This window comes from Mustela lutreola, chromosome 10, assembly GCF_030435805.1.
Source record: "Mustela lutreola isolate mMusLut2 chromosome 10, mMusLut2.pri, whole genome shotgun sequence".
Lineage (NCBI taxonomy): Eukaryota > Metazoa > Chordata > Mammalia > Carnivora > Mustelidae > Mustela > Mustela lutreola.
The window spans coordinates 85057829-85080859 of record NC_081299.1 but is presented as its reverse complement, the minus strand read 5'-3'; the positions used below and the strand labels follow the sequence as shown (position 1 = coordinate 85080859).

The 23031-nt window shown below is 38.3% G+C and overlaps 1 protein-coding gene across 1 annotated transcript in view; it reads right to left on the bottom strand.

Annotated features, from left to right (window-relative positions):
- Positions 1 to 4766: 4766 nt before the first annotated feature.
- Positions 4767 to 23031, bottom strand: part of PALMD (palmdelphin) — a 51375-nt gene continuing 33110 nt past the window's right edge. The window contains exons 4-8 of the mRNA XM_059136265.1: positions 12600 to 12714; positions 12432 to 12465; positions 12201 to 12314; positions 9602 to 10693; positions 4767 to 5135 (exon numbers count right to left, since the gene is read on the bottom strand). Of these exons, the coding sequence (XP_058992248.1) occupies positions 5092 to 5135; positions 9602 to 10693; positions 12201 to 12314; positions 12432 to 12465; positions 12600 to 12714 (1399 nt within the window). The 3' untranslated portion in view covers positions 4767 to 5091. The remainder of the gene's footprint in view (positions 5136 to 9601; positions 10694 to 12200; positions 12315 to 12431; positions 12466 to 12599; positions 12715 to 23031) is intronic.

Genomic DNA, 23031 nt, shown 5'->3' with positions numbered 1-23031 from the left:
GTAGAGGCCAGAGAAAGTGGAATAACATCTTTAAAGTGCTGAAAAGAATCATCAAGAATTCTATCTAGAAAAGAAAAAAAATCCTTCAAGAATGAGGGCAGTATGGGGGGGTCTGGGTGGCTCATTCAGTGGTTAAGTGTGTGCCTTTAGCTCAAGTCATGATCCCAGAGCCCTGGTATGGAGCCCAACACTGATTTCCCTGCTCAGTGGAGAGCCTGCTTTTCCCTCTCCTTCTGCCCAACCCTCCTCCCCCCACCCTGCTTGTGCTTGTGCTCTCTCTCTCTTTACCTGTCTATCTCAAATAAATAAATAAAAAATCTTTTTAAAAAAAGAATGAGGGCAAAATGGTGACATTTTTGGGTGAAAGACATCTAAGAGAATTTGTTGCTAACACATATGAACTATAAGAGAAATGCAAAAGGAAGTTTTGCAGTCTAAAGAGAAGTGATACTCAATGGGAGCATGGATGGAATGAGGAGCCCTCAAAATGATAAACAATTGTAAATATAAAATCTTTTTTGGATTTTTCCCATTTCAATTCTTCATAATAAATATGTCTGTTTAAAACAAGTAAATAAAAAAGCCTACATTTTTTCATGGGACTTATAATATAGGTGAATGTACTACATACAACAATTTAGTATTAAGGATGGGAAGGGATAATGGACCTAAATAGTTGCAAAATGTTTGCATTTTATTTAAAGTTACAGTCTTAGTTCTCAGTAACTTCTAATGTAAAAATTAAGAATGTATATTGTAATTCCTAGAGAAAAAAAATAAGACTTATATAAAAAAGCCAAAAGAAGAATTAACATGGAATTCTAAAATTATTTAAATAACTTTGAAAGGCAAGAAAGGAAAAATAAAGGAGGAAAAGCAGAAGGGATAGAGAACAAATAATTAAATGGTAGGCCAAAACTCAACCATATTATTATTACATTAAGCATTAGTGGATTAAATACTCTAATTAAAGGTCAGAGAATGTCAGACTGATTTAAAATAAAAGGGAAAACTCATTATGAGACTTAAATATAGTCAGATACTTTGAAAGCGAATGAAAAAAGGTATACCATGAAATATTAAGCACAAGCAGGGTGCAATGTCTGTATTTATGGTAGATAACTTCATTCCCGCCTGAGAGTATTATCAGAGATAAAAGGAGACCTTTCTTAATGACTAAAGCATTCATTTATCAAGAATACATTGCAGTCATAAATATGTATGTTCCTACCAGCAGACTTCAAAATGCATGAAAAAAAAGTAGACAGAATTAAAGAGAAGCACTCATTCATAATATAAAACACACAAAAATATGAAATAAAAGGGAATTTCTCAATGTTAAAGTTATCTGAGAAACACTATAGCTAACATCATACTCAATGGTGAATGACTAAACACTTTCCTTCTAAGATCAGGAATAAAAAAAGACAAACACATTAGCCATTGTGCATCTCCATGGTATTGGAGGCTTAAGCAAGGGCAATCAGGCAAGAAAAAGATATAAAAGGTATCCAGATTGTAAAGGAAGAAGTAAAACTATCACTTTTTATGGACGAATAATCTCATATATAGAAAATTCTAAGGAGGGGCACCTGGGTGGCTTAGTGGGTTAAGCCTCTGCCTTCAGCTCAGGTCATGATTCCAGGGTCCTGGGATCCAGCCTCACATCAGGCTCAGCAGGGAGCCTGCTTCCCCCTCTCTCTCTGCCTGCCTCTCTGCCTACTTGTGATCTCTGTCTGTCAAATAAATAAAATATTTAAGAAAAAAAAAAGAAAGAAAATTCTAAGGAATCCAGTAACTACTAGAACAAATGAATTCAAGAAGGTTGCAGTTGCAGGATGCCAAGTTAATGTATAAAAATCAATTGCATTTCCAAACACAAGTGATGAACAATCTGAAAGTGACATTAAGGAGACAATTCCATTTACAATAGTATCAAAAAGAATACAATAGGAATAAATCCCAGTAAATGCAAGACTGTTAAATTGAAATCTGCAAAACATTGTTGAAAGAAACTAAAGATATGAAATGGAAAGACACTTCATATTGAAAACATTTATGGGCATACATAAAAGGCATACAGGAGTCACCTTAAATGGCCCAAACTGAAAAAAAAATTTGAGCAGCAAATTGTGTTGATTTAGATGATAACTCAAGTGTAAAGTAAACATTCATGAGTCCATATTGATTTAATGATTGAAAAAATAAATAAGGAAAATAAGCAAATCTCTCGTGCAGAGGAATTTGAAATAATTTATATAGGTACTCTGCTTTCAGGGAAAAGGAGCCTAACTCCCTACTCCCTTAAGCGTAGGCTGTATATGGTGATTTCCTTCCAAAGCCTACAGTTGGAAGGGGATAAAATAATAATTTTACAATGGAGCAACCTGACAAACACATTAGCCAGGAGACCAAGGTCAACATCACCAGTAATAAGTTGTTGATATTATGTACCCTTGATATGATGCAATGAAAATGTCACTTTACCTCTGACAATTTGTAACAGAGGGACATCCTATAAAATATCTGACCAGTAATTTTCAAATCTTCAAGCTTATCAAATACAGGAAAAATCTAAGAGGAGCATAAGTAGACATGAGAAATAAAAGTAATGTTTTCTGTGTGGGATCCTGGGACAACAACAAAAAAGGATATTAGGTAAAAACTAAAGAAATTTGCATAAACTATGGGACTTAGTAATGTATCATTACTAGTTCACTTGATTATAACAAGTGTACCACACTAATAAAGAAATTAGTCATAGGGGAAACTGGGTGTGCAGTATATGGAAACTCTGTATTATCTTCTCAATCTCTCTGTTAATCTAAAAAAAAACCTCCAAAATTGTTCTTAAAAGTAATGTCTAATGTAGTTAGCTGTGGATACAATGATTCTTGAGAGTGTGTGTCTCCTCTTTTTGGGGAGAGGGTGAAGTCATTGTATAAAAGATAGCAGCATCTTATTAGATGGAAGCAGAGTTTTTCAGTTTCTCGAATAGTAAAATGTGTGTGGAAGGATAAATGTGGAAGATGGGTTAGAAAAATGGGTGGACTATGGTAGTTTAATGCTTCATCTTTATCTTCATCGTTTAATGCTTCATCGCCAAATGCACCCTTTGCCCTGTTTCATGATCTTGACCCTGTAAACAGCTCTCCTTTGCCTATTGATGCAACGTTAGGTTTTGCCGATAGAGGGTGCTGGAGGGACGCTGTGAGGCAAGAGCCGCAAGAAGGCACCTCACTTCCGTTTTCTGGTTTTCCTTTCTTCACTGAGCACAGGAATCAGTGAATTGGTGTGTGGGATAATACAGTTTCACTTCGGGAAGACTGGGTGGCTTGGTCGGTTAAGCCGCTGCCTTTGGCTCAGGTCTGGGATGGAGTCCTGCATGGGCTCCTTGCAGGGTGGGGAGCCTGCTTCTCCGTCTGCCTGCTCTGTCTGCGGCTCCCCCTGCTTGTGCTCTCTCTCTGACAAATAAATAAATAAAATCTTAAAAAACAAAACAAAGACCAAAAACTTAACAAAACAAAACAAAGCAACTTTCACTTCGGCCGCCCTGACTGGCCTTCCCCCGCTTCCATCCCAGGGCAGACCACATCTTTTCCTTCCCGAACCATTCATTTATTTATTCATTTATCGATCACTTACTAGGTGCCAGGCAGTGTTCTAGTCAACATTTGTGTACACACAATCAAAACTAAAAGCCAAGGCTTTAATCACCAGGATGGCAGAGCTACAAAAGAATTTGCAATTTTGATGAGTCACTTATGCTAAAGTCAGAGCCATGAAAGGGAAGGAGTGGGACCACTGGACCTGGGGTAGGGGAATTTGTGTCAAAGTGTCTCTGAAATTTGAACCTCCAGATTTCCCGGATTTCAGGCCAGCAGAGAGAGGAGCTCTCTCCTGCTAGAGAACAGCTGCCCCATGCAAACAATTCACCTGAGGTCGATGCTTGGCAGGGTTAAGCTTGTTCTCATCAGGATCTGCTTCTTTGACCTCTCATTGCCTTCGCACCAGTAACTGAGGTAAGGTCTCATTATAGTTTCACCAGAGAAATTCAGTTTCTGCCCTGAGAGGAAACAGACTATTCACTGAAGGACTTGCGGTTTCTGTGTAATATGCACTGGCATGATCCAGGGGAAGGTGTGTGAGGATGGATTTTGAGAGTGTTGGGTGGAGGACAGTACAATAAGGTAGAGTAGGAGAGAACTGGCATGGGAATATTCTTCAAATCGGGATTTAACATCTTGGCAAGAACACTTAGCAATGAGACGCTGTATGCATTCCTACTAAGTTTTAATATTAGGCTTCTAACATGTTTATAAGGATTGGTCAAACATAGACTAGATTTGTATTTTTTGAGAATATGGGAAGTTCTCCATCTAATAGCCTTAGGTCATAATCAGTCATTGCACCATGGAGGTCACACTGAACCAAATGAAAGAAAAGGTAATATTTCAAGAAGAATCAATGTGTCAGTTATTATGGACAAAAGTCATGAACACTATCAAGATACTACAAACCTAGGCCCAAAATATGAGGTTAATTATTGCATGCACCTTTGAAATGGATGCAGAGTTTGAAGTCTCTAGCAAATAAACTGGTCCTTAGCAGGAGGGTGCAGTTGTCTTAATGCCTTGTAGATTTGGGAAACCATGTTTACTTGTTAGGGTGGAAGATGAATATTTCTGTGATGAGGTTGCAATGGCTTCCTATGATCTTTCAATCTTTGTATTAGCAAAACTACCATGTCAGTTAAGAGACTATAGTCAGGCTGTTTTAAATAACTTTATTCTTAAATTTAACACACTCTTATTAGAAATGCTTTGGTATCAATACAATAAAAATATGCTGGTTTCTCCCCCCGCACTGAATTGTGTCAAGTAACTGGAAAAGTTAAGCATTTGTTCTCCCTAGTTTTTTTGGGATTTTTTTCACAAATGATGACTACTGCTTATTCACATGGCTTAATATGGCTATAATTATAATTTTTGGAGTCTCAGGAAAAAAGAAACAAAATACCGAGAAGAGAAGTTGGCAAACGTTTCTTAGTTTCTTCTTCAAAGGATGTTTAGGTAGATGATGATACACATCTCAGATAACTTTTTTCCCCAGTTTCGCCATTCTCATCCTTAAAGCTGAAAATTTAAAAAACAATAGAGAGTTATAAAAGGAGAGCTTTAGTTTTCACTCTAAATGACCATTTCATAGAATGCAGGAAAGTTTGAAACATACCTCAGATGATTTTATCCAACAATGTGAGCATTGTTTTAGTAGCACAAAAAGATAGTAGAAATAATAAGCTATGGTTAACTAGGGCTGAAGCAGGTTCAGAACTAGAAGGAACCTATTTCTATAAAGATTAGAAAAATTAGTAGGGTAAACACAGCGTAAGTTGAGTAAGTATAGGATTAGTGTGCAATTGTACTATTAGCCTTAGACACATTCCTATACATCAATGACCATGTTCTGTTCCTATTTCTGAGCTATGCACTACTAAAAATAAAAAAGTCATTGACATAAACTTTAATTCATGGTTATAATTTAAGTCATCAAACTTGGTTATCCTGGGGGCTCCAACCTTGGATACAGAATGATAAAAACATTTTTCTTTGTGAGTGAAAAAATGTGAACCCAGTTAATAAGAGCTGGAGTGATTATAAAATTATGTCTTCATCAGGTATACTTTCAAGTGACAATATATCTTTTGAGCATATGCCACTGCTAATGATAAATATGATGTAAAAACCATTTTTTAAAACATAGATTTAGAATTTGTAATACTCCTCCAATGTTCTGGTATCATGCCCTTAATACTTAGGGTATCAGTATAGCTGCCTGGGTCATGTTCCAAAAGTTGAAAGATGCTTTCAAGGCACTGATCATTGTATTCATGTGTAAATATGGCTCAAGAGCCAGCTGTTTAACTGATTGCAAGATTTCATTTAATGAAAAAAAATTTAAAAAAAGGGAAGGCTCTTTCCCTCATTTTCCAGCCATTTAATTAGTTGTCTATTAACAAATGAAATGATCTCTTCTCTGAGGTGCTCTTTTTCATAAATATGAGAAGGGATGGGGGATCCAATACTGTAACAAGACTATGATTATTTGTTGCTGTTGTTGTTATTCTACTTATATGAAATATTTTCATTTAAATGAAGTCAAGGAGCATTCTTTCCTCTGGAATCTTATGGGGAATGGTCATTTCTAAGGTCAGGGTCAAGAATATTTCCTTGAACTTAGGACCAGCTGGGAGAACGTCCTTTACTCTGTAGCCAGGAGGATGGTCTCTGTTGCTGGGAGATGATGGATGGTGGAGCCTGAGGAGAGGACTATACTTCCACAGCAGGAGGTGAACTGAAGGCAAAAGGCAAGGCTTTACGTTTTCTACTCTTGGATTTTATGGACCTCCACCTTGGTCATGCCAAAAATGAGAGTGGGGGAAAGTCCATTTTAAGAGACTTTTAAAAGGTCTCTCTCTCTCTTTTTTTTTTTTTTAAAAGATTTTATTTATTTATTTGACAGACAGAGATCACAAGCAGGCAGAGAGAGAGAGGAGGAAGCAGGCTCCCTGCTGAGCAGAGAGCCCGATGCGGGGCTTGATCCCAGGATCCTGGGATCATGACCCAAGCTGAAGGGAGAAACTTTAACCCACTGAGCCACCCTAGCGCCCCTTAAAGGTCTCCTTTAAGACAGTTATTCCTTACAGTTATTCCTCAATTTGAGATTCAGTAAATCAGGCACAGCCTTTGTGCTATAGACAATTCGTTGAAGTTCTTGAAGGACATCCTAGATGTGCACATCCTTGGGAGGAGGGTGTGCAGTAGCTCACTGTCCAACTTCTTAAGGGAAGAAAATGAATTCTAGGGTGTTAGAGTCTGCTATTTTTTTCTTTAGGCCTATGGCAGGTAGATGGTGTGAGTTTCATGTAGAAGTTTGGGGCCTGAGCATGTTGGCAATAGGAAGGGGTGGCAGGTAAATAACCTGGGCCATCAGCTCTTCTTTATATTTCTGCTTTCTGCTCTTTTCTGATCTTCATCTCCTTCCCCGACAGCAATTCAGACACATAGTTTTGGCTGGTTGAACTTGGTGGAGGAGAGCTTGCCTCCTTACTCTCAGCATTCCTTGGCTCCCAATGATTGCCACAGGTTCGCAGTTTTAACACCAGTAGCATAGGAATCCCTCGGAGCTGAGGTTCCCTGCCTCTATCATCCTGAAATGCTGCAGATGTATCTAAGAGGGGGGAATAGAGCTAGAAGGAATACAAGAGTAGGTTGGTGAGGACTAACTACCAAAAAGCCAGCTGCCTATATGGTGGGCATAGTAGTAAAATCCCAGTAAAGCTTACTGGGACCACTCATTGGTGGCTGTGCCCAGCATTGACCTATACTTTAGAAAATGACCCTGTTACGTTTACATTAGCAGATGGACATAACTTTGCTGAATTTTCTTGTCATGTCTAAACCTGTTCAAAGGTTTTGATTAAGACATATGGACTTCCAGGCTCCACTTTTCAACCTCTTTCTTCCTTTTTTGTGCTCTTTTCCAAGTTCAAAATTGCTGTTATATAAGACTTTCATAACATTTACTCTAAGAGACTTATTATGCCTACCAAGAATATTTTAGCAGGGGGCCTAAAGCTTGGATGAAGGAATTTATTGAGATGATGGATTTTCAAGTATCAAAAAGCATTTTTGGGGTGTTGGGGGAGACGCTTAACCTACATGGTGCTTGTGGAATTGAACTGCACAGGTGGCTATCTGTTCTATGTATATGGATGCCTCCTGAGGCTGAGGGCATATGTCAATATGATACGCTTATTTAAAAACCCCTTAGAAAAATATCAGCTCTGTAATCCATGCACTGAATTTGAAAACAGGATTGTAAAACAATATCATGATGGAAGGCAAGGAATTTGGAGCATTCTGTTTGTAATATGCTTTGATTGATAGTACGGAACTTTGTATTGTTACTTGGTCTGGAAAAGGTCTTCCTGTTTTCATTATTTTAGTTCAGTGGCATGATTAGTGTTGTCTGGAAATGTTAGTCACTTCCTGTCTTTTTCTATGGGGTAAATGTGTTGACATGGGTAGGGGAGAAGGAATAAGGGCATTCGGTGGGAGGTGACTAACATCCAAGTTCAAAAATGGAAGGTTTTATAGTAGGTAATATTACTGCTCTTGACCATAATCAGTGTGATTTTCTTTTCTAAGTCTACTGTGTTGTTGTTTTAAAAATGAATTTAAGATGCAAAATTTGATCAGCAAACAAAATTCATTCTCAAAACGGAGAGGAACATTTAGTTTTAGCAGGTTTTCATTGTGGGGATGCATCACTCAACTATGAGGAAGATAACCGTGTACTTGCCAAGAGGTTAGAAATTCCTCAGGTAATTATTTCAGTGTATGCCTAATTTAACTAACCAAAAGAATGGAAGAAGTCAATTTAATTATATTATTGGCAGCCCCAAATTGAGCTTATGGGTTGCAGAAGAAACCTTCCTGAACTGTGCAAGTACTTCCACACTTCTACAGAATTATCCAGTTCTGCTTGCTGAATTAGCTGAGTCTTGATATTTATTGCTATTTAACAAGAATCCTTCCATTAGATACACTTAAAATTTACCATCCCATCCATTCATCCAGAATCTGTATGTCTGGATAATTTATGTTGGTCTTTAGCTAAGGTTAAGTACAGCTATTATAATTGATTTTGTCAGAATGTTCTTTCTTTTTTTTTTTTTTTTGTAAGTGAGGAGTAGAATACAATATCCAAGTGGTAATAAGGAATTTAAACCAATGAGCTATCACTTTTGTAGGAAAAAGTGTTATTTTCCATTTAATGCTAAACAAGCTAGATAGCTATAGAACTATAGAGAATGAAAAATATGAGTATGTAGAAAATGGAAAAAATTGCTAAGTTCAGGAAGACTATGGAAAGATAAATGTTACAGATAATTAAAATAAATTGACATTCTGCTTTAAAATGTAGAAAAATTAAGGAAATGAAGTTAGTTTAACTTTAATAAAGTCAGTTTACTTTTAAAGTAACTTTAAACTACTTTCATAGTTCAAACTATGAAAGTAGGGAGAAACAAGATATAGCAAAGTAATAAAATATCACATTGAAAATAGAATTTGTTTCTTATTTTTTTTCTTGCAAAATTAAGGCAACTTGTTAACTTAGGTAAGATGTTTAAATAACAAAAAGGTACAAACAATTAGCTGGCATCAGTTTCTGGTGGGAAAAGGCGTGATGTAGATGATCCAACATATTAGTGATCCAAATACATTCACAAACAGTACCACACTGTGACAGAAGACAAATTTCAAGTTTCTAAGGTCAATCCATTGATTACTATTACTATTGCACTATCCAAATAAGACAACAGTTGTTTTTTTCATTTCTATCTTTCCAAGTGACTTAATCACTTTAGTTACAGTGACAATAATTCAGGTCATCATGAATTTAAAAAACCCCAAATCCTTAGCTTGTATTAGTCTATGAGATGGTCAAAAAAGCTGAAAGCAAAAGGGTTTGTTAAGGCAAAAGGAAGGTTGTCACATGATTAAACAGCAGTGGCAAGCCTTATCATTCTCATTACCTGTTAAGGATGGGTCCTCAGTCCCATCTCCAGCCATCTGAACGTCAAGTGGAGAATGAACTGGATTGCCCAAGCTTTCTTCTTGCTCTTTCCGGGATATGGAATTTTTGTGGGGAGATTTGTGGTTTGTGTTTTCGTAGGGATTAACTTCTGCTCTCTTTCTAGGAAGTGGTGTTGGTGTGGCAGGCTGGTAAACCTGGCTGTAGGGAGCTACAGGATGGTAAGATGGTTTCTCAGCGGCCCCTTCACCCTCCTCCTCATCATCAATCACAACCAGCTCGGCATGGATGATCCCGTCATACCCTGTCAGAAGCTTCTTTTCTTCTTCATTGTCTTCTGCCTGCTGATACCCCATGAAAATCATTGTCACAGGTTCTGAATCAGCCATATCAGAAGGCAGGGAATGAACGATATTATATCTAATATCTTCCTCATCCTCCTGGCAAGCAGGAGAAGAATCCTGGTGTTTTGACTTTCCAGCTAGGGCTTCACTGGGACTCAGTCTTGCCTCTGGAGAAGCCATATATTTGTCCTGGATAGTGTTGGATTCTTCCCAAGGAGTCATCAGCCTCCTTTGTAGAGTGTGGGGCATCTCCTCAACTCGTTGAGTCATTGATCGGGGTTGAGGTATGGGCCGAACGGGGCTGACATGATTGAAGCTGTTGCCCCTCCCCTCTGAAAGCCCATTGTCCAGATTGTTTACGGATTCATTCATATCATTACCCAGTCCATTAGCTTTCATCTTTATCCTTTCTTGAAAGTTTGGTCCAGGAGTTACCTTCTCCCTCTGTGGAGTCGTAGGCCTGCAGAATGGATTGGCGTAGACAGGCTCATGATACTCTGTTGGGGATTTAGAGTTTCTCTCTGTGGCTTGTCTCAAAAGTTCCTCCACCTCAACTGGGGCCAGGCCATTGGTGCCATTGTACGCTGCACTATGATTAGAGCTTACTGCATATACTGACTTTTGCCCATCGTCGTAAACTTTTATTCCTGTACCTTTAAAGTCATCTGAGGGGAGAGGTATTGAAGACAGGACTGTGCTTTCTCCAGTTTTCAAGTCTTTTTCAACTTTAATTTCCATGGCATACAAAGCTGTTGAGAGAGAAATTTGATCTCTGATGTAGTTAAAATTTTCTCTTCAAAAGTATAGCCTGCTTTCACAGTGTGTTTTTATGCTAAGTATACTCTTTGATATTCTTTTATGTGAGATGTTGTTGTCTGTTTTTACAACTTTTAATTGCATTCGTTGTATAATGGCCAACATGGTAATGACATAGGTCTTTACGTAACGATGCGTGGGATGACTGAGAAATGGGATTGAAAAGCTGATTGGAGAAGAGAAGCTGATGATTCCAAACAGTAAGGCTCAAAATATTATATACCAAAAAGTATTTTATTTATAAATAATAAATCTGACAAGACAGATAGATTATACTCTTACATTATTCAATGGGAGGAATCAGACCTCTTTTTTAGTTAGGAGGAATATGTAGCACTAGGCATTGCAACAGGTAAAAGGCCTAGCACAGTATATTTTGTTAAGTTACATCCTTGCTGTGTGGGCCAGTAGCCCACTGAAATTATAGAGGAGTGTTCTAAAGTTTCCACAGCAGGAAGCTTGTTTAAATGCAGAACAGCTATTGAAGAGGGAGGAGGGAGGTAAGAATCATGTGCTTCTCCTTCTGCCTTTTTTTTTCTGTTTCTTTTGCTCCAAATTTCAAGTAGTGGGGACAATAGAGCGGTATCAGCTGAACTGAAAACAACTGAACTGGAGAGCACTGGGTAGTAGAGCTCTGCTTCATGGCCCAGGCAGATTCCTTATGACTGGAGTTTTAAGAACCAATAGGAATCTGGGCCAAATGACAATGTGGCAGTGCTTACTTCTGTTGTGACCTCCTACCTCCCTTTCTGGACCCATCTCAGATTCCATACCTCCTCCTCAGTAGCCTGGTGGTTCTTGGCCTTCCCTAACTACCCAACTAAAACTGCAACCCACCTCCACGAGGGCACAGATTGTTGCTGTTTTATCCACTCCTGGACTCCTAGTGCAAGAACTGAGCTTGCCATGTAGTACATGGTCACTAAATATTCTGTTGAATATTTAAAGGAATGACTGTTCCCTGCCTGTGGAGTGTGGCTTCTTTTTCTAATCTAAACTTCAAAGGTTCCCACCCTGCCCCCAGACAAGCCTTCATTTTGTCTGGAGGCTTTGAAGTATGTTTTATGAAAATCACTCCCACATGGGGGTAAATCATATCTAAAGTTTCCAAGGTGATATTTTTATTTTCATAAAGGACCTTAGTAATCCAAGAGAGTGTCTACGAGATGGAGTACTTGGGGAGAGAGATTTTTGAACAGGGGAGCTTTGCTTTTAAGTTTGTCTCTTTCAAGTCTTGACCTTCTTTGCCTCTACCTAGTTTGCATAAATACTGTAACCCCTTTATCCCTACCAATGCAAGTGACTCAGATAACTCTTGGAACTTTGTAAAATAGACCATTGCTTCACCTGAAGCATCAGATGTCTTAGCAAGTTGCTAATATCTGACATTGTAAAATCTGAATTTGAGAACCCGCATTTGGATATAGATTTTTCATATACCTTTTCTGTTTTGTTCATCATCTTCTATTCCTTCATTTCTTTCCTTCCTTAATCTGGAAGGCACGTAGGATTTTGGAAGGTCAGGGATATTAGCATAGATGTCTTCAATTGACTCTGTAAAATTAATATTAATTCAAAATACATTTAGGATATATAATAATGAGAAAGATTTCTGTGAGTTTATTTAAAAATGTCATAGTTAGCCATAAAATAGGATGTTTGGAAACATACCTTCTGATGTTTCTTCCTTTTTCACCTTCACAGACTATAAGAAAAAAGAATCCTCCGTGATTAATAGAGTTAAAACATAAATTCTAAATGTGGATATAGTTTAAAGAATTATATACTATTTGCGGACTCATTCTGGGAGGAGCTCATAGTTTAAATGTTAATGCTCACCTTTATTATATCTTCTGTTGTCCTTTCAACTGATTTTAGTTTCCTTAAAATTGCCTCTTCGTTGGTTGAGATTTGGAGCTCAGCCTTTTCAAGATCTTGGATTTCTTTCTCAAGTCTGACAACAGAAAGATATGCTTTTCATTGCTTAAGGCACTACAGAGTTCCCAAATATATTTTCTCCATATATACACTTTCCTTGGAATACTGCATGTAAATATCTGGGTACCTTTTAAGAACATAGCATCACACCAACCACCACATTTATTACATATAAGGGATATGACACCTGACTTTGATTTAACAGTTTTTAAATCAAGTTGAAACAAAAAATTTTTCTGACAAAGGGAATTCTTAGGTAAAGTGTTTGAACCTTGCCTCATTTTCTTTATTGCAATTACTAATGTTATGTCCAAATAATTAGAGAAATTTCTTTTATAAAGAGACTTAAGTTTAAAGTTGAACCAAAAGGAATGGTTCATTGGTAGTTATTATGTAGCTCACCAATTTTCTTACCTAAGTCTTCATATAAATTATTTGGAGAAAGCATTATAATTACTTTTTTTTCTAACCAATCAACACTTCATAAGACTATAATGTTTAGAATTAATTTAATAATCAAAATTATCACTTCGAAACCCTGTGTATCCTATCACTGGAAATGACATCTCCTTTTAATTTTATAATTTCCCAAGAATTGTGCCATATTATAATGAGTGGAACAGAGACATGAGAAATGGACAAAGCCTAGGGTAGTGGACTCAGTTGCTGCTGTTTATAGAGATTACATTTTCCGGAGGGGGGGAAAAAAAGCACACATAGCCTGATGAAATGTAAGGGAACTTATAAGGACAAAGAAACAGATATTTGATATTGGACTGTCACAAACATTTTGAGCTGGAATCTTGACCAGAGTGCAGCTGCATATCCGATTCAAGTTAACATCGGGGTGTGTTGTCATGAATTCTGTCCTGTATAAAAACATCAGGCATGGCACTCATAAAGTTAGTAAGGCTGACCCTTGGCTACCACGACATATGCATAGTTTCTCAGCCAAATGCTCTAAACTCCAACGTCAGCTGCCTCTGGGAATGGCTGATTAGGCAGAGCAACTAGTCCAGGAGGTGAGAGCCAGGGGTATTCACATCTGCTATGGTAATTGTCAGTTTTCTTGACTTCCTTCTTTAAGATGATTATGGATCTGGGAGTTCAAAAATCTTGTGCTATTGTCACATCAGTAAGAGATGAAGATATGGTCTGCTTAACTATTCTCCTACTCATTGCTTGAGCTTCAAAATTCTGACTTTCCTGCTGCCTCTGGCCATTGGTGATTGGCTATTTGTAACTAAGGAAGATTTATCATATATCATAGAACTCCAGGTAAAATGTAGTACTTTTGTTTTCTTAGAAGTTACTGAGGTGTGATTGTTATCCTAGAGATCAATGGAACAGAACAGAGAACTCAGAAATGGACTCTCAACTTTATGGTCAACTGATCTTCAACAAAGCAGGAAAGAATATCTAATGGAAAAAAGTCTCTTCAAAGATATTGGAAAAATTGGACAGCCACATGTAGAAGAATGAAACTGGGCCATTTTCTTACACCATACACAAAGATAAACTCAAAATGGATGAAAGACCTAAATATGAGACAGGAATCCATAAAAAATCCTAGAGGAGAACACAGGCAACATCTATGACCTCTGGCTGTAGCAACTTCTTGCTAGACATATCTCCAAAGGAAGTGGGGCACCTGGGTGGCTCAGTGGGTTAAGCTGCTGCCTTCGGCTCAGGTCATGATCTCAGAGTCCTGGGATTGAGCCCCGCATCGGGCTCTCTGCTCAGCAGGGAGCTTGCTTCCTCCCCTCTCTCTGCCTGCCTCTCTGCCTGCTTGTAATCTCTGTCTGTCAAATAAATAAATAAAATCTAAAAAAAAAAAAAAAAAGGAAGAGAAAAAGAAGCAAAATGAACTACTGGAACTTCATCAAGATAAAAAGCTTTTGCACAGCAAAGGAAATAGTTGACAAAACCAAAAGACAACTTACTGAATGGGAGAAGGTATTTGCAGATGTCTTATAAGATAAAGGGCGAGTATCCAAGAACTATAAAGAACTTATCAAATTCAGCACCCAAAGCCCAAATGATCTCGTCAAGAAATGGGCAGAAGACACGAACAGACATTTCTTCAAAGAAGATACAAAAATGACCAGCAGACACAAGAAAAAAATCTCAACATCACTCAGCACCAGGGAAACCACAGTGAGATACCACTTCAATCTTGTCAGAATGGCTAAAATTAACAAGTCAGGAAAAAACAAATGTTGGTGAGGATGCAGAGAAAGGGGAACCCTCCTGTACTATTTGTGGGAATGCAAGCTGGTGCAGCCACTCTAGAAAACAGGATGAAGTTTCCTTGAGAAATTAAAAATAGAGCTACCCTATGACCCAGCAATTGCACTACTAGGTATTTACCCCAGAGATACAAACGTAGCGATCTGAAGGGGCACCTGCACCTCAGTGTTTATAGGAGCAATGTCTACAATAGCCAAACTGTGGAAAGAGCCCAGATTTCTACTGATGGATGGATAAAGATGTGGTGTATTATATAAGGGAATATTATTCATTCATCAAAAAAGTTGATATCTCACCATTTACATCAATGTGGATGGAACTGGAGGGATATTATGCTAAGTGAAATAAGTCAATCAGAGAAAGACAATTATCATATGGTTTCACTTCTATGTGGAATTTAAGAAACAAAGCAGAAGATCATCGGGGAAGGGGAGGAAAATAAAATAACATGAAGTCATAGAGGGAGACAAACCATAAGAGACTCTTAACTATAGGAAACAAAGTGAGGGTTGCAGGGATGGGATAACTGCATGATAGGCATTAAGGAGGGCACATGATGTAATGAACATTTGGTGTTATATGCAATAGATGATGATATCTGAACTCTATATTAGAAACTAATGATGCACTGTATGTTAACTGATTGAATTTAAGTTAATTTTTATAAAAAAGTCTATCTCCATCCATTGTAGCATGTCTGTCCATCAGTGGAATTATGGGCATGCATGTTGGTTGGGAGAATGGAAAAGTCTATACTAAAAGTGATAGATCGGGATGACTTTGTTTCTGCTCTTCACCACTTTTGAGAACCATTTCCTTTAACCTCCCTGAAACTTGGTTTTGTAGCATAAACAATGAGCAAATGGTATCTGCCTTACTTTATACAGAAATTTGGTGAAGCTAAGAAGAGGTGATGTATATGATTGATATCAGATGTTAAGTGTTATTTTAATGTAATTATTAAAAGTTTTCTGCCATATGCTGTGTTTCTTTCTCCTTCTACATCTTGTTTCACAGGGTCCTTTACACAATAGCATGTTTGAGACAGTCTAATGAGGAGCCTTTGAGTAGAATATGAGGCTGTTCAAATCATTGCTACAAGTAGCTCTTGGACTGCAGGATTCACCTGTGGAACCAATGGACAAGGGTTTAAACACTGGTTCATCTTCTATCTTATTGTGTGACCCTAGAAAAGTCAGCAGACCTTGCTAAGCCTCATTATATTAATTCATTCATTCATTCAAAAGTATTTGTTTAGCATCTATTTTGTCAATGAAAATTAATTAACAATTAATTAGGCCATGACTAAATTTTGTCCTGGGCCCAGTTTTAATAATTAATTTTAATTAATTAACTAATTAATTATGTCAATGGTGACATGAGAAAACAGCTAAATATAAAAATCAGGGGGCTCCTGGGTGGCTCAGTGGGTTAAAGCCTCTGCCTTCAGCTCGGGTCATGATCCCAGGGTCCTGGGATCGAGCCCCACATGGGACTCTCTGCTCAGCGGGGAGCCTGCTTCTCCCTCTCTCTCTGCCTACCTCTCTGCCTACTTGTGATCTCTGTCTGTCAAATAAATAAATAAATAAAATCTTTAAAAAAAAAAATCAGGAGCTCAGAGAAGTCTGGGTTTGATTTTAAATTTGGGAGTTAGTGGGGCACCTGGGTGGCTCAATCTGTTAAGTGTCTGCCTTCTGCTCAGATCATGATCCTATATCCTGGGATTGAGCCCCGCATGGTGCTTCCTGCCCAGTGGGGAGTCTGCTTCTCCCTCTTCCTCCACCTCTGACCCCCTACTCGTGCTTGCTCTCTCAAATAAGTAAAATCTTAAAGGAAATAAATCTGGGAATTGGTATTTATGGGATTTCTTAGAAAGTCAGGGTTACCAAGGGCTGAATCCTGGAGCAATTAAGCATTTAGAGATCTGGGCAATAATACTAGTTCACAAGGTATAATAAAGAATGAAAGAAATAGCAAGTGTTCAGCAAATGCTAGTTTCTTCCTGTTTCTTCCCTTTCCATATGTGGAGCACAGAGACAGATTCTGGATCTGTTTGGCCAATTACATCTCAGGGACTTAGAAAGACACTGTTATTTGTAGTTGTTTTCCACTGTAGAGAGGCCTATGGGTAATGTAAAGAGATGTGATTTTCATGGATGTCTTTAGACTAAAAAGGTAGGAGTATGAGGTTGAAAGCCTGCTAACCTCATCAAAGTATCTGCTAATGAATGTTTTTGAAGGTTTTTCAAGTCACTGGGTGAAAGACGCATTAATATGAGGTTGTAGTCAGATGATACATCTGTTCATGAAAACCAAACAGAAACAAACAAACACCCTCTTTCTGTTCTTTATCATTTACTCACAGCCAACTGTCAGTTAAATCGCATAATAAGGAAGCTTCTTGGTGCTAATTACTTAGAATCACAAACCTCTACAGAAATGCTTACCGATACAGAGCATTTCCTAAAATTGTCACGTCAATGCAAAACTCTATATCCCATTTTTATATGTTGATTTGTTACTTCTGTATATTATTTGTGGACAAAATAAATAACATCCAAATATAAATATTAGAGATTTGTTCCTCCAGAAAAGCTTTCTAACAGCTCACCATGCCAGTGGAAGTGATGAGAAACCCAGAAAAGAGTAACAGAGCAGGTACCTGGCTGCTGCTGGCCTCCCTCTCCCAGGGAAGGCACTATAGTAGTCTGACAATGGAATTAAAGGAGAACTAAGGAGCTCCACACTAGATAATGCACCAAGTTTCTGAGGATTGCCTGTTCTTAAAGAACATAAAACAAAAATTGCAGGGGGCCTGGGTGGATCAGTTGGTTAAGCGTCTGCCTTTGGCTCAGGTCATGGTCCCAGAGTCCTGGGATCAGGAGCCTTCTTCTCCCTCTGCCTGATGCTCCCCCGATTGTGCTCTCTCTCGCTCTCTGACAAATAAGTAAAATCCTAGAAAAACCTCCCAAAACAACCCCCCCCCAAAATTGCAGCTGGTATGTAGGCACTATTTTTGTGTATATAGCACGGTGGGTTTCAACTAACAGTGATCTTCCTACCAAGGACATCTGGCAATGCTGGAGACATGTTGGTTTTCATATCTTGAAGACTTGCTACTGGCATCTGGTCGGTGGACACCAGCGACCCTGCTAAACATCCTAAGAGGCGCAGAATGACTTCTCTGGTCCGAAGTGTCAATAGTGCTGAGGTTGAGAGACCCTTGACAGGTGCTGGTAGGTGCTTGATACATGCTTCATAAGGGATTTTTAAAATATCCATTTCTCTAATATTTTTACTTTCTTGCCATTATTTCTCTTTTCCATATAGCTAGTATGGAATCCAAACTAGTATTTGTTGAATAGAATTTAATCAGTCTTATTTTCATTTAAAATTACTATTTGGGTTCATTTTCATTTCAAATTTCGGGGCACCAGGGTGGCTCAGTGGATTAAGCCACTGCCTTCGGCTCAGGTCATGACCTCAGGGTCCTGGGATTGAGCCCCACATCAGGCTCTTTGCTCAGCAAGGAGCCTGCTTCTCTCTCTCTCTGCCTGACTCTCTGCCTACTTGTAATCTCTCTCTCTCTTTCAAATAAATAAATAAAATCTTAAAAAAAAATTTCTCTGTATCTATATCTATCTATGCGTTTATTGATTTTGTTCTGGCTCCGTGACCATTCATAGTGAAGAGGATATTCAACCTTGATTTAAAGCTCAAAAAGAATTTGGAGCTTAAATAAGGGACTGATATTTAATCCTTTTCCAAAAGTTTTGGGTAGAGACAAAAATTTAGCAAGTATAAATGAAGTACTGGGGAAATTTGTGTGTGTATATAGATCTGTGCATGAGTGTATATATGTGTGTTTGTAAGCTCATCATATCACACACATACAAAAACACACATATGTGTGTATATATGAGGTTTTAGTTTTAGATATAAAAATAGAAATTTATATATATGTAAAGCTCTTTTGTACATGGAAAGCTTTTGGGGAGGTCACTAGGGGATAATTGTCTAACCTTCACCTGCTTATCTCTCAGCAGGTGGGTTAGAATTTCCATAAGTGCCACCATGCCCGTCTTTAAAAGGTATTACCTTTCTGAATGGGAATTGAGCTCCCAGAAATGCTGATTCAGTTTGAGGAGCAACAGGCAGGCGGACAAAGAGAAATATCCTTCTTTGTACCTCCTGGGCTGTTAGGCGGGGCCTGATGGATGAGTTAGCACCTCTCACGATTTCTGAGAGAGGGTGGGCAGGCATCGTGTGCCAATTTAGATAAGCAGAGTACATGGAAAAGGATTTGTAATGCTATCCATTATTGGAATCTTTCTTCTCCTTGCCTATTTGCTGGGAAAAAATAGGGTTATTTTCAAGAGCTCCCTAGGTGAAAGCAGGTAGCTTTCATTTCGTGCACTGTTCTAGTAATAACCTCCCTTAATCATCACAAAATAATGTCCCCAATCCAATTTCAACATGTAATTTTTTGTCTTAGAAAAAGGACAACACCTAAATGCTGGACGCATCAAGAAGGGCTATTTCAGGAGGCAATTTTTCTGCTGCTAAGTGTCCATTTATCTCTTTCAGTTTTGGGGGGTGGTTAACAAGGACTAATAACCTAATGAAGTTTGCCACTGGGACCCAAAAGGCCAGAACTCGGGAGATTTACATCCTACCTTCCATCCTTTTATTTGCTAGTAATTATAACAACCTCTAAAATGTACTGAGTACCTACACTGTATCAGACGTTGTCCTATTTAGTCCTCCCAACAACCCCCTGGAGCACCATTATTAGTTCCGTTTGACAGATGAGCAAGCAGGGCACCAAGACAGGCAATTGGCCTGGAGGCTTACAGGTGGCTTGTTGCAGCGCAGAATTTGAAATCAAATCTCCGCCGACAGTCTGAGCTTTTAACAACTTTCTAATTAACCACTATGGGAACACAACTTTAAAAAGTGGATTCCTGTGAACTTAGACGCAATATTCATTTTGCAAAGCAGTGTCAAAGGATTTCTTGTTTCCTTTCATAATAAAGAGAGAGAAGATTGACATTCAAGCTGGGGTCCACCCACATGTAAAAGTGTTGACTCATCACATATAAAGATAATATTTCTGCTTAGTGGACAGCCAGAACAGGATTAAAGTCAAGACTTTGTCTCCTTCCTTCTTCCTTCCTTCCTTCTTTCCTTCTTTCTCTATCCTTTCTTTTCTTTTCTTTTTTGGCTGCTTGAGTTTGGATTTTGGTAGACGTTCTTAGAACAGTCTCTTCCAGAGTCTGAGGTTTCACTCAGCTCTGGTACTTTATAGAGAGCCTTTCTTTTTTCGAGAACAAAACTATTGTTCAGAGTCATAGGTCTTAAATAAAAGCTGGTTGGTGTAATTTGATTATAAAGCTGCAGTTTGAAGGTAATCACTGATGCTATGCTTGAAATTAAGTTTATGACTGGCTTTAGCCAGATACTTTGAAAGGACTGATGACCTGTTTGCCTCTTGGGGGCCCATGCTGTCTTATGAAAAGCAAGCACTGCACCCAAAGAGCACCCCATGATCACTTCTCTGGGATGGTGTGAATCAGCAGGACTTCATCCAGGTTGTGCTACCTCTGTCATACCTCTGAAACCAGTTGATGGACGTGCTAGCATCACCTCACCAGCCCCACCCCAAGCTAGACAAAGAAGGACCCAGTTTCTTTTGGGACTCACAGGCTCTCAGAACGTGTTTGCTTCCAGCAGATGTTGAATGCCTCCTGGAGTGGTGAGCAGTTGTAATCTTTGACTCCTCCCTTGGGTGCAGATTCTCTTTCCTTTCTTTCCCACAGAATCTTGGGAGAACAGGAGGTGGCTGGTGGCTTACCTACATTTGTGATTATTTTGTGGGAAGGTCTACTTTTTTGTTTTCACTTCTACCCATGGAAACAAGAAAGTGAACCCAAAGTTAACCAAAGCTAACACACTTGGCTTACTTCCTCAGCCCAACCAAATTTCGGTTTTCTTATTTAGTGAATCTTATTTAGTGAAACATAATTTCTTATTTATTGAGTTCACAAAAGGTTGTCTTTGAGAGGGGAAGGGAATCATGTTTATAAGCCCCTAGCACAGGGTGCAATGTGGAAGAATTAGCTGGTAATGTAGTAGTTAGCCTTTTTTCTTCCTACTCTGCTAGGGAGAGGAGGACCATCTAGGACAACTCCAATAAAGAAAACCTACCAGGTCAATTTGGGTATTTGATCTTCAACTTTAATATCAATGATTTTGGAGCAAGTGTGGGTTTACTATAGCTTCAGGGACACACCTGTCTTTAAAAATACAGTTCTAGACAGAAAACCAAAATAACACTCCAGCATTATTAGAATTTTCACAATATTTATGGGGATGGTGTCTATTTAACAAATGTTATCTATTTTATAAATGAGATAATAGGTCAGTCTGTTTTGACAACCTACTAATTCCCCCTCACCCAAATCCATTTCTCCTGTTCTTTGTAGTAATAGAACACCTTGAGTTTTATGTATTTCCCTAGCTATCTTGCCATTTCCCGGTCTCTTTTTCATTTAAATGGTGCCATGTGACTAAATTCTGGCTAATAGGATATTAGCAGAAGTGACCTCTGCAATTTTCAGGTCATATCTTTAAAATAGAACTGTTTGCCCTGCATTTATACTCTCCTTCCTACAATGGAATGTGAACATGGCGATGGTGAGCTGTCTTTGGCCATCCAATCATGGGCATTGCTTAGGAAGCAAAACAAGGGGACAGAAAGAAACAGGGTCTCTCTATCATTTATCATCTCATAGGACATTTCTTCTCCTCTTCCCTTGCTAAAATTATTATGGATTTTGAGAGAAATGAACTTTTTAGTCTTGTTTAAGCCATTGCTTTTATGGAATCTTTTACAGCATCAAAACCAGTATACTAAATATTGCATTGCCTTATGGGGATGAATCTTTGAGTCACCACTTGGATGAGATTTTTCCATATTTTTTCTTTGATATGCAAAATTACTCATTAGTACCTTGCATTTCTGGTAGTTAGCCAGTAAAAATAGAAAAATAAATCAGCTTTGTGCAAAGCGGTTAAGGAATTTATAAGTTTCTAGATGATCTATCAAATCTGACATGGTTTATATGGACTATAGCTAGTTATTATTGAATGGCTAAGGTTTATAATAAAAAAAGAAAGATCTTTTTATTTATTTTTTAACCAAAACTCAGTTAAATTTATAGCATTGGAATCGTGACAGATACTATTGAGTATATGTAGACGATGACTTTAACCCGGTAATCTTAAAGGAACATTTTATTTTATTTTAGATTTTTATTTATTTATTTGACAGAGAGAGATCACAAGTAGGCAGAGAGATAGGCAGAGAGAGAGAAGGGGAAGCAGGCTCCCTGCCGAGCAGAGAGCCCGATGCGGGACTTGATCCTGGGACCCTGAGATCATGACCTGAGCCAAAGGCAGAGGCTTAACCCACTGAGCCACGCAGATGCCCTAACCCAGTAATCTTGATTGCACTGTGTTGGTCATAGGTAATAGACAAATAAGTGATTACTAATGGATCAGAGGTTAAAGATATTTTATCTTGATAGATAGTTTGCTTCATAGTATATTATCAAACTATATTTTCTCATAAAATTGAGGACATGTAGTCTAGTAGAAGGTGTGCTTCTTTGTTTTATTTTTAAAAACTAGAGGTCTGGTAAATTTCATTGAACATTTAACACACTGTTTAAAAGCACTTACTACATGTCAGGCACGTTTTATTCACCAAACTGAAATAAAAGTATATCAAAAAAGATGAAGAATACTTCTCTGCACAGGCATAGGACAAGAATTTGCCTTTGCCAAAGGGCATGGGTCTAATAAGGAAGAGCTAACCCACCAGTGCAAACAATCACATGCTATGGGTAAGCATGCCAGAGAATTAAAGGGCATTTGGCGTACGACACCCAGCATGCCCTGAGCCAGATCTGTTGCCTCTAATCCCAAGCATTTAAGAACAGGAGGAGCACTACAACACAGCAACTTCAAGATAACAAGAGGCAGAGAGCTAGCCCAGCAGTGACACTGAAAAAGTATCAGT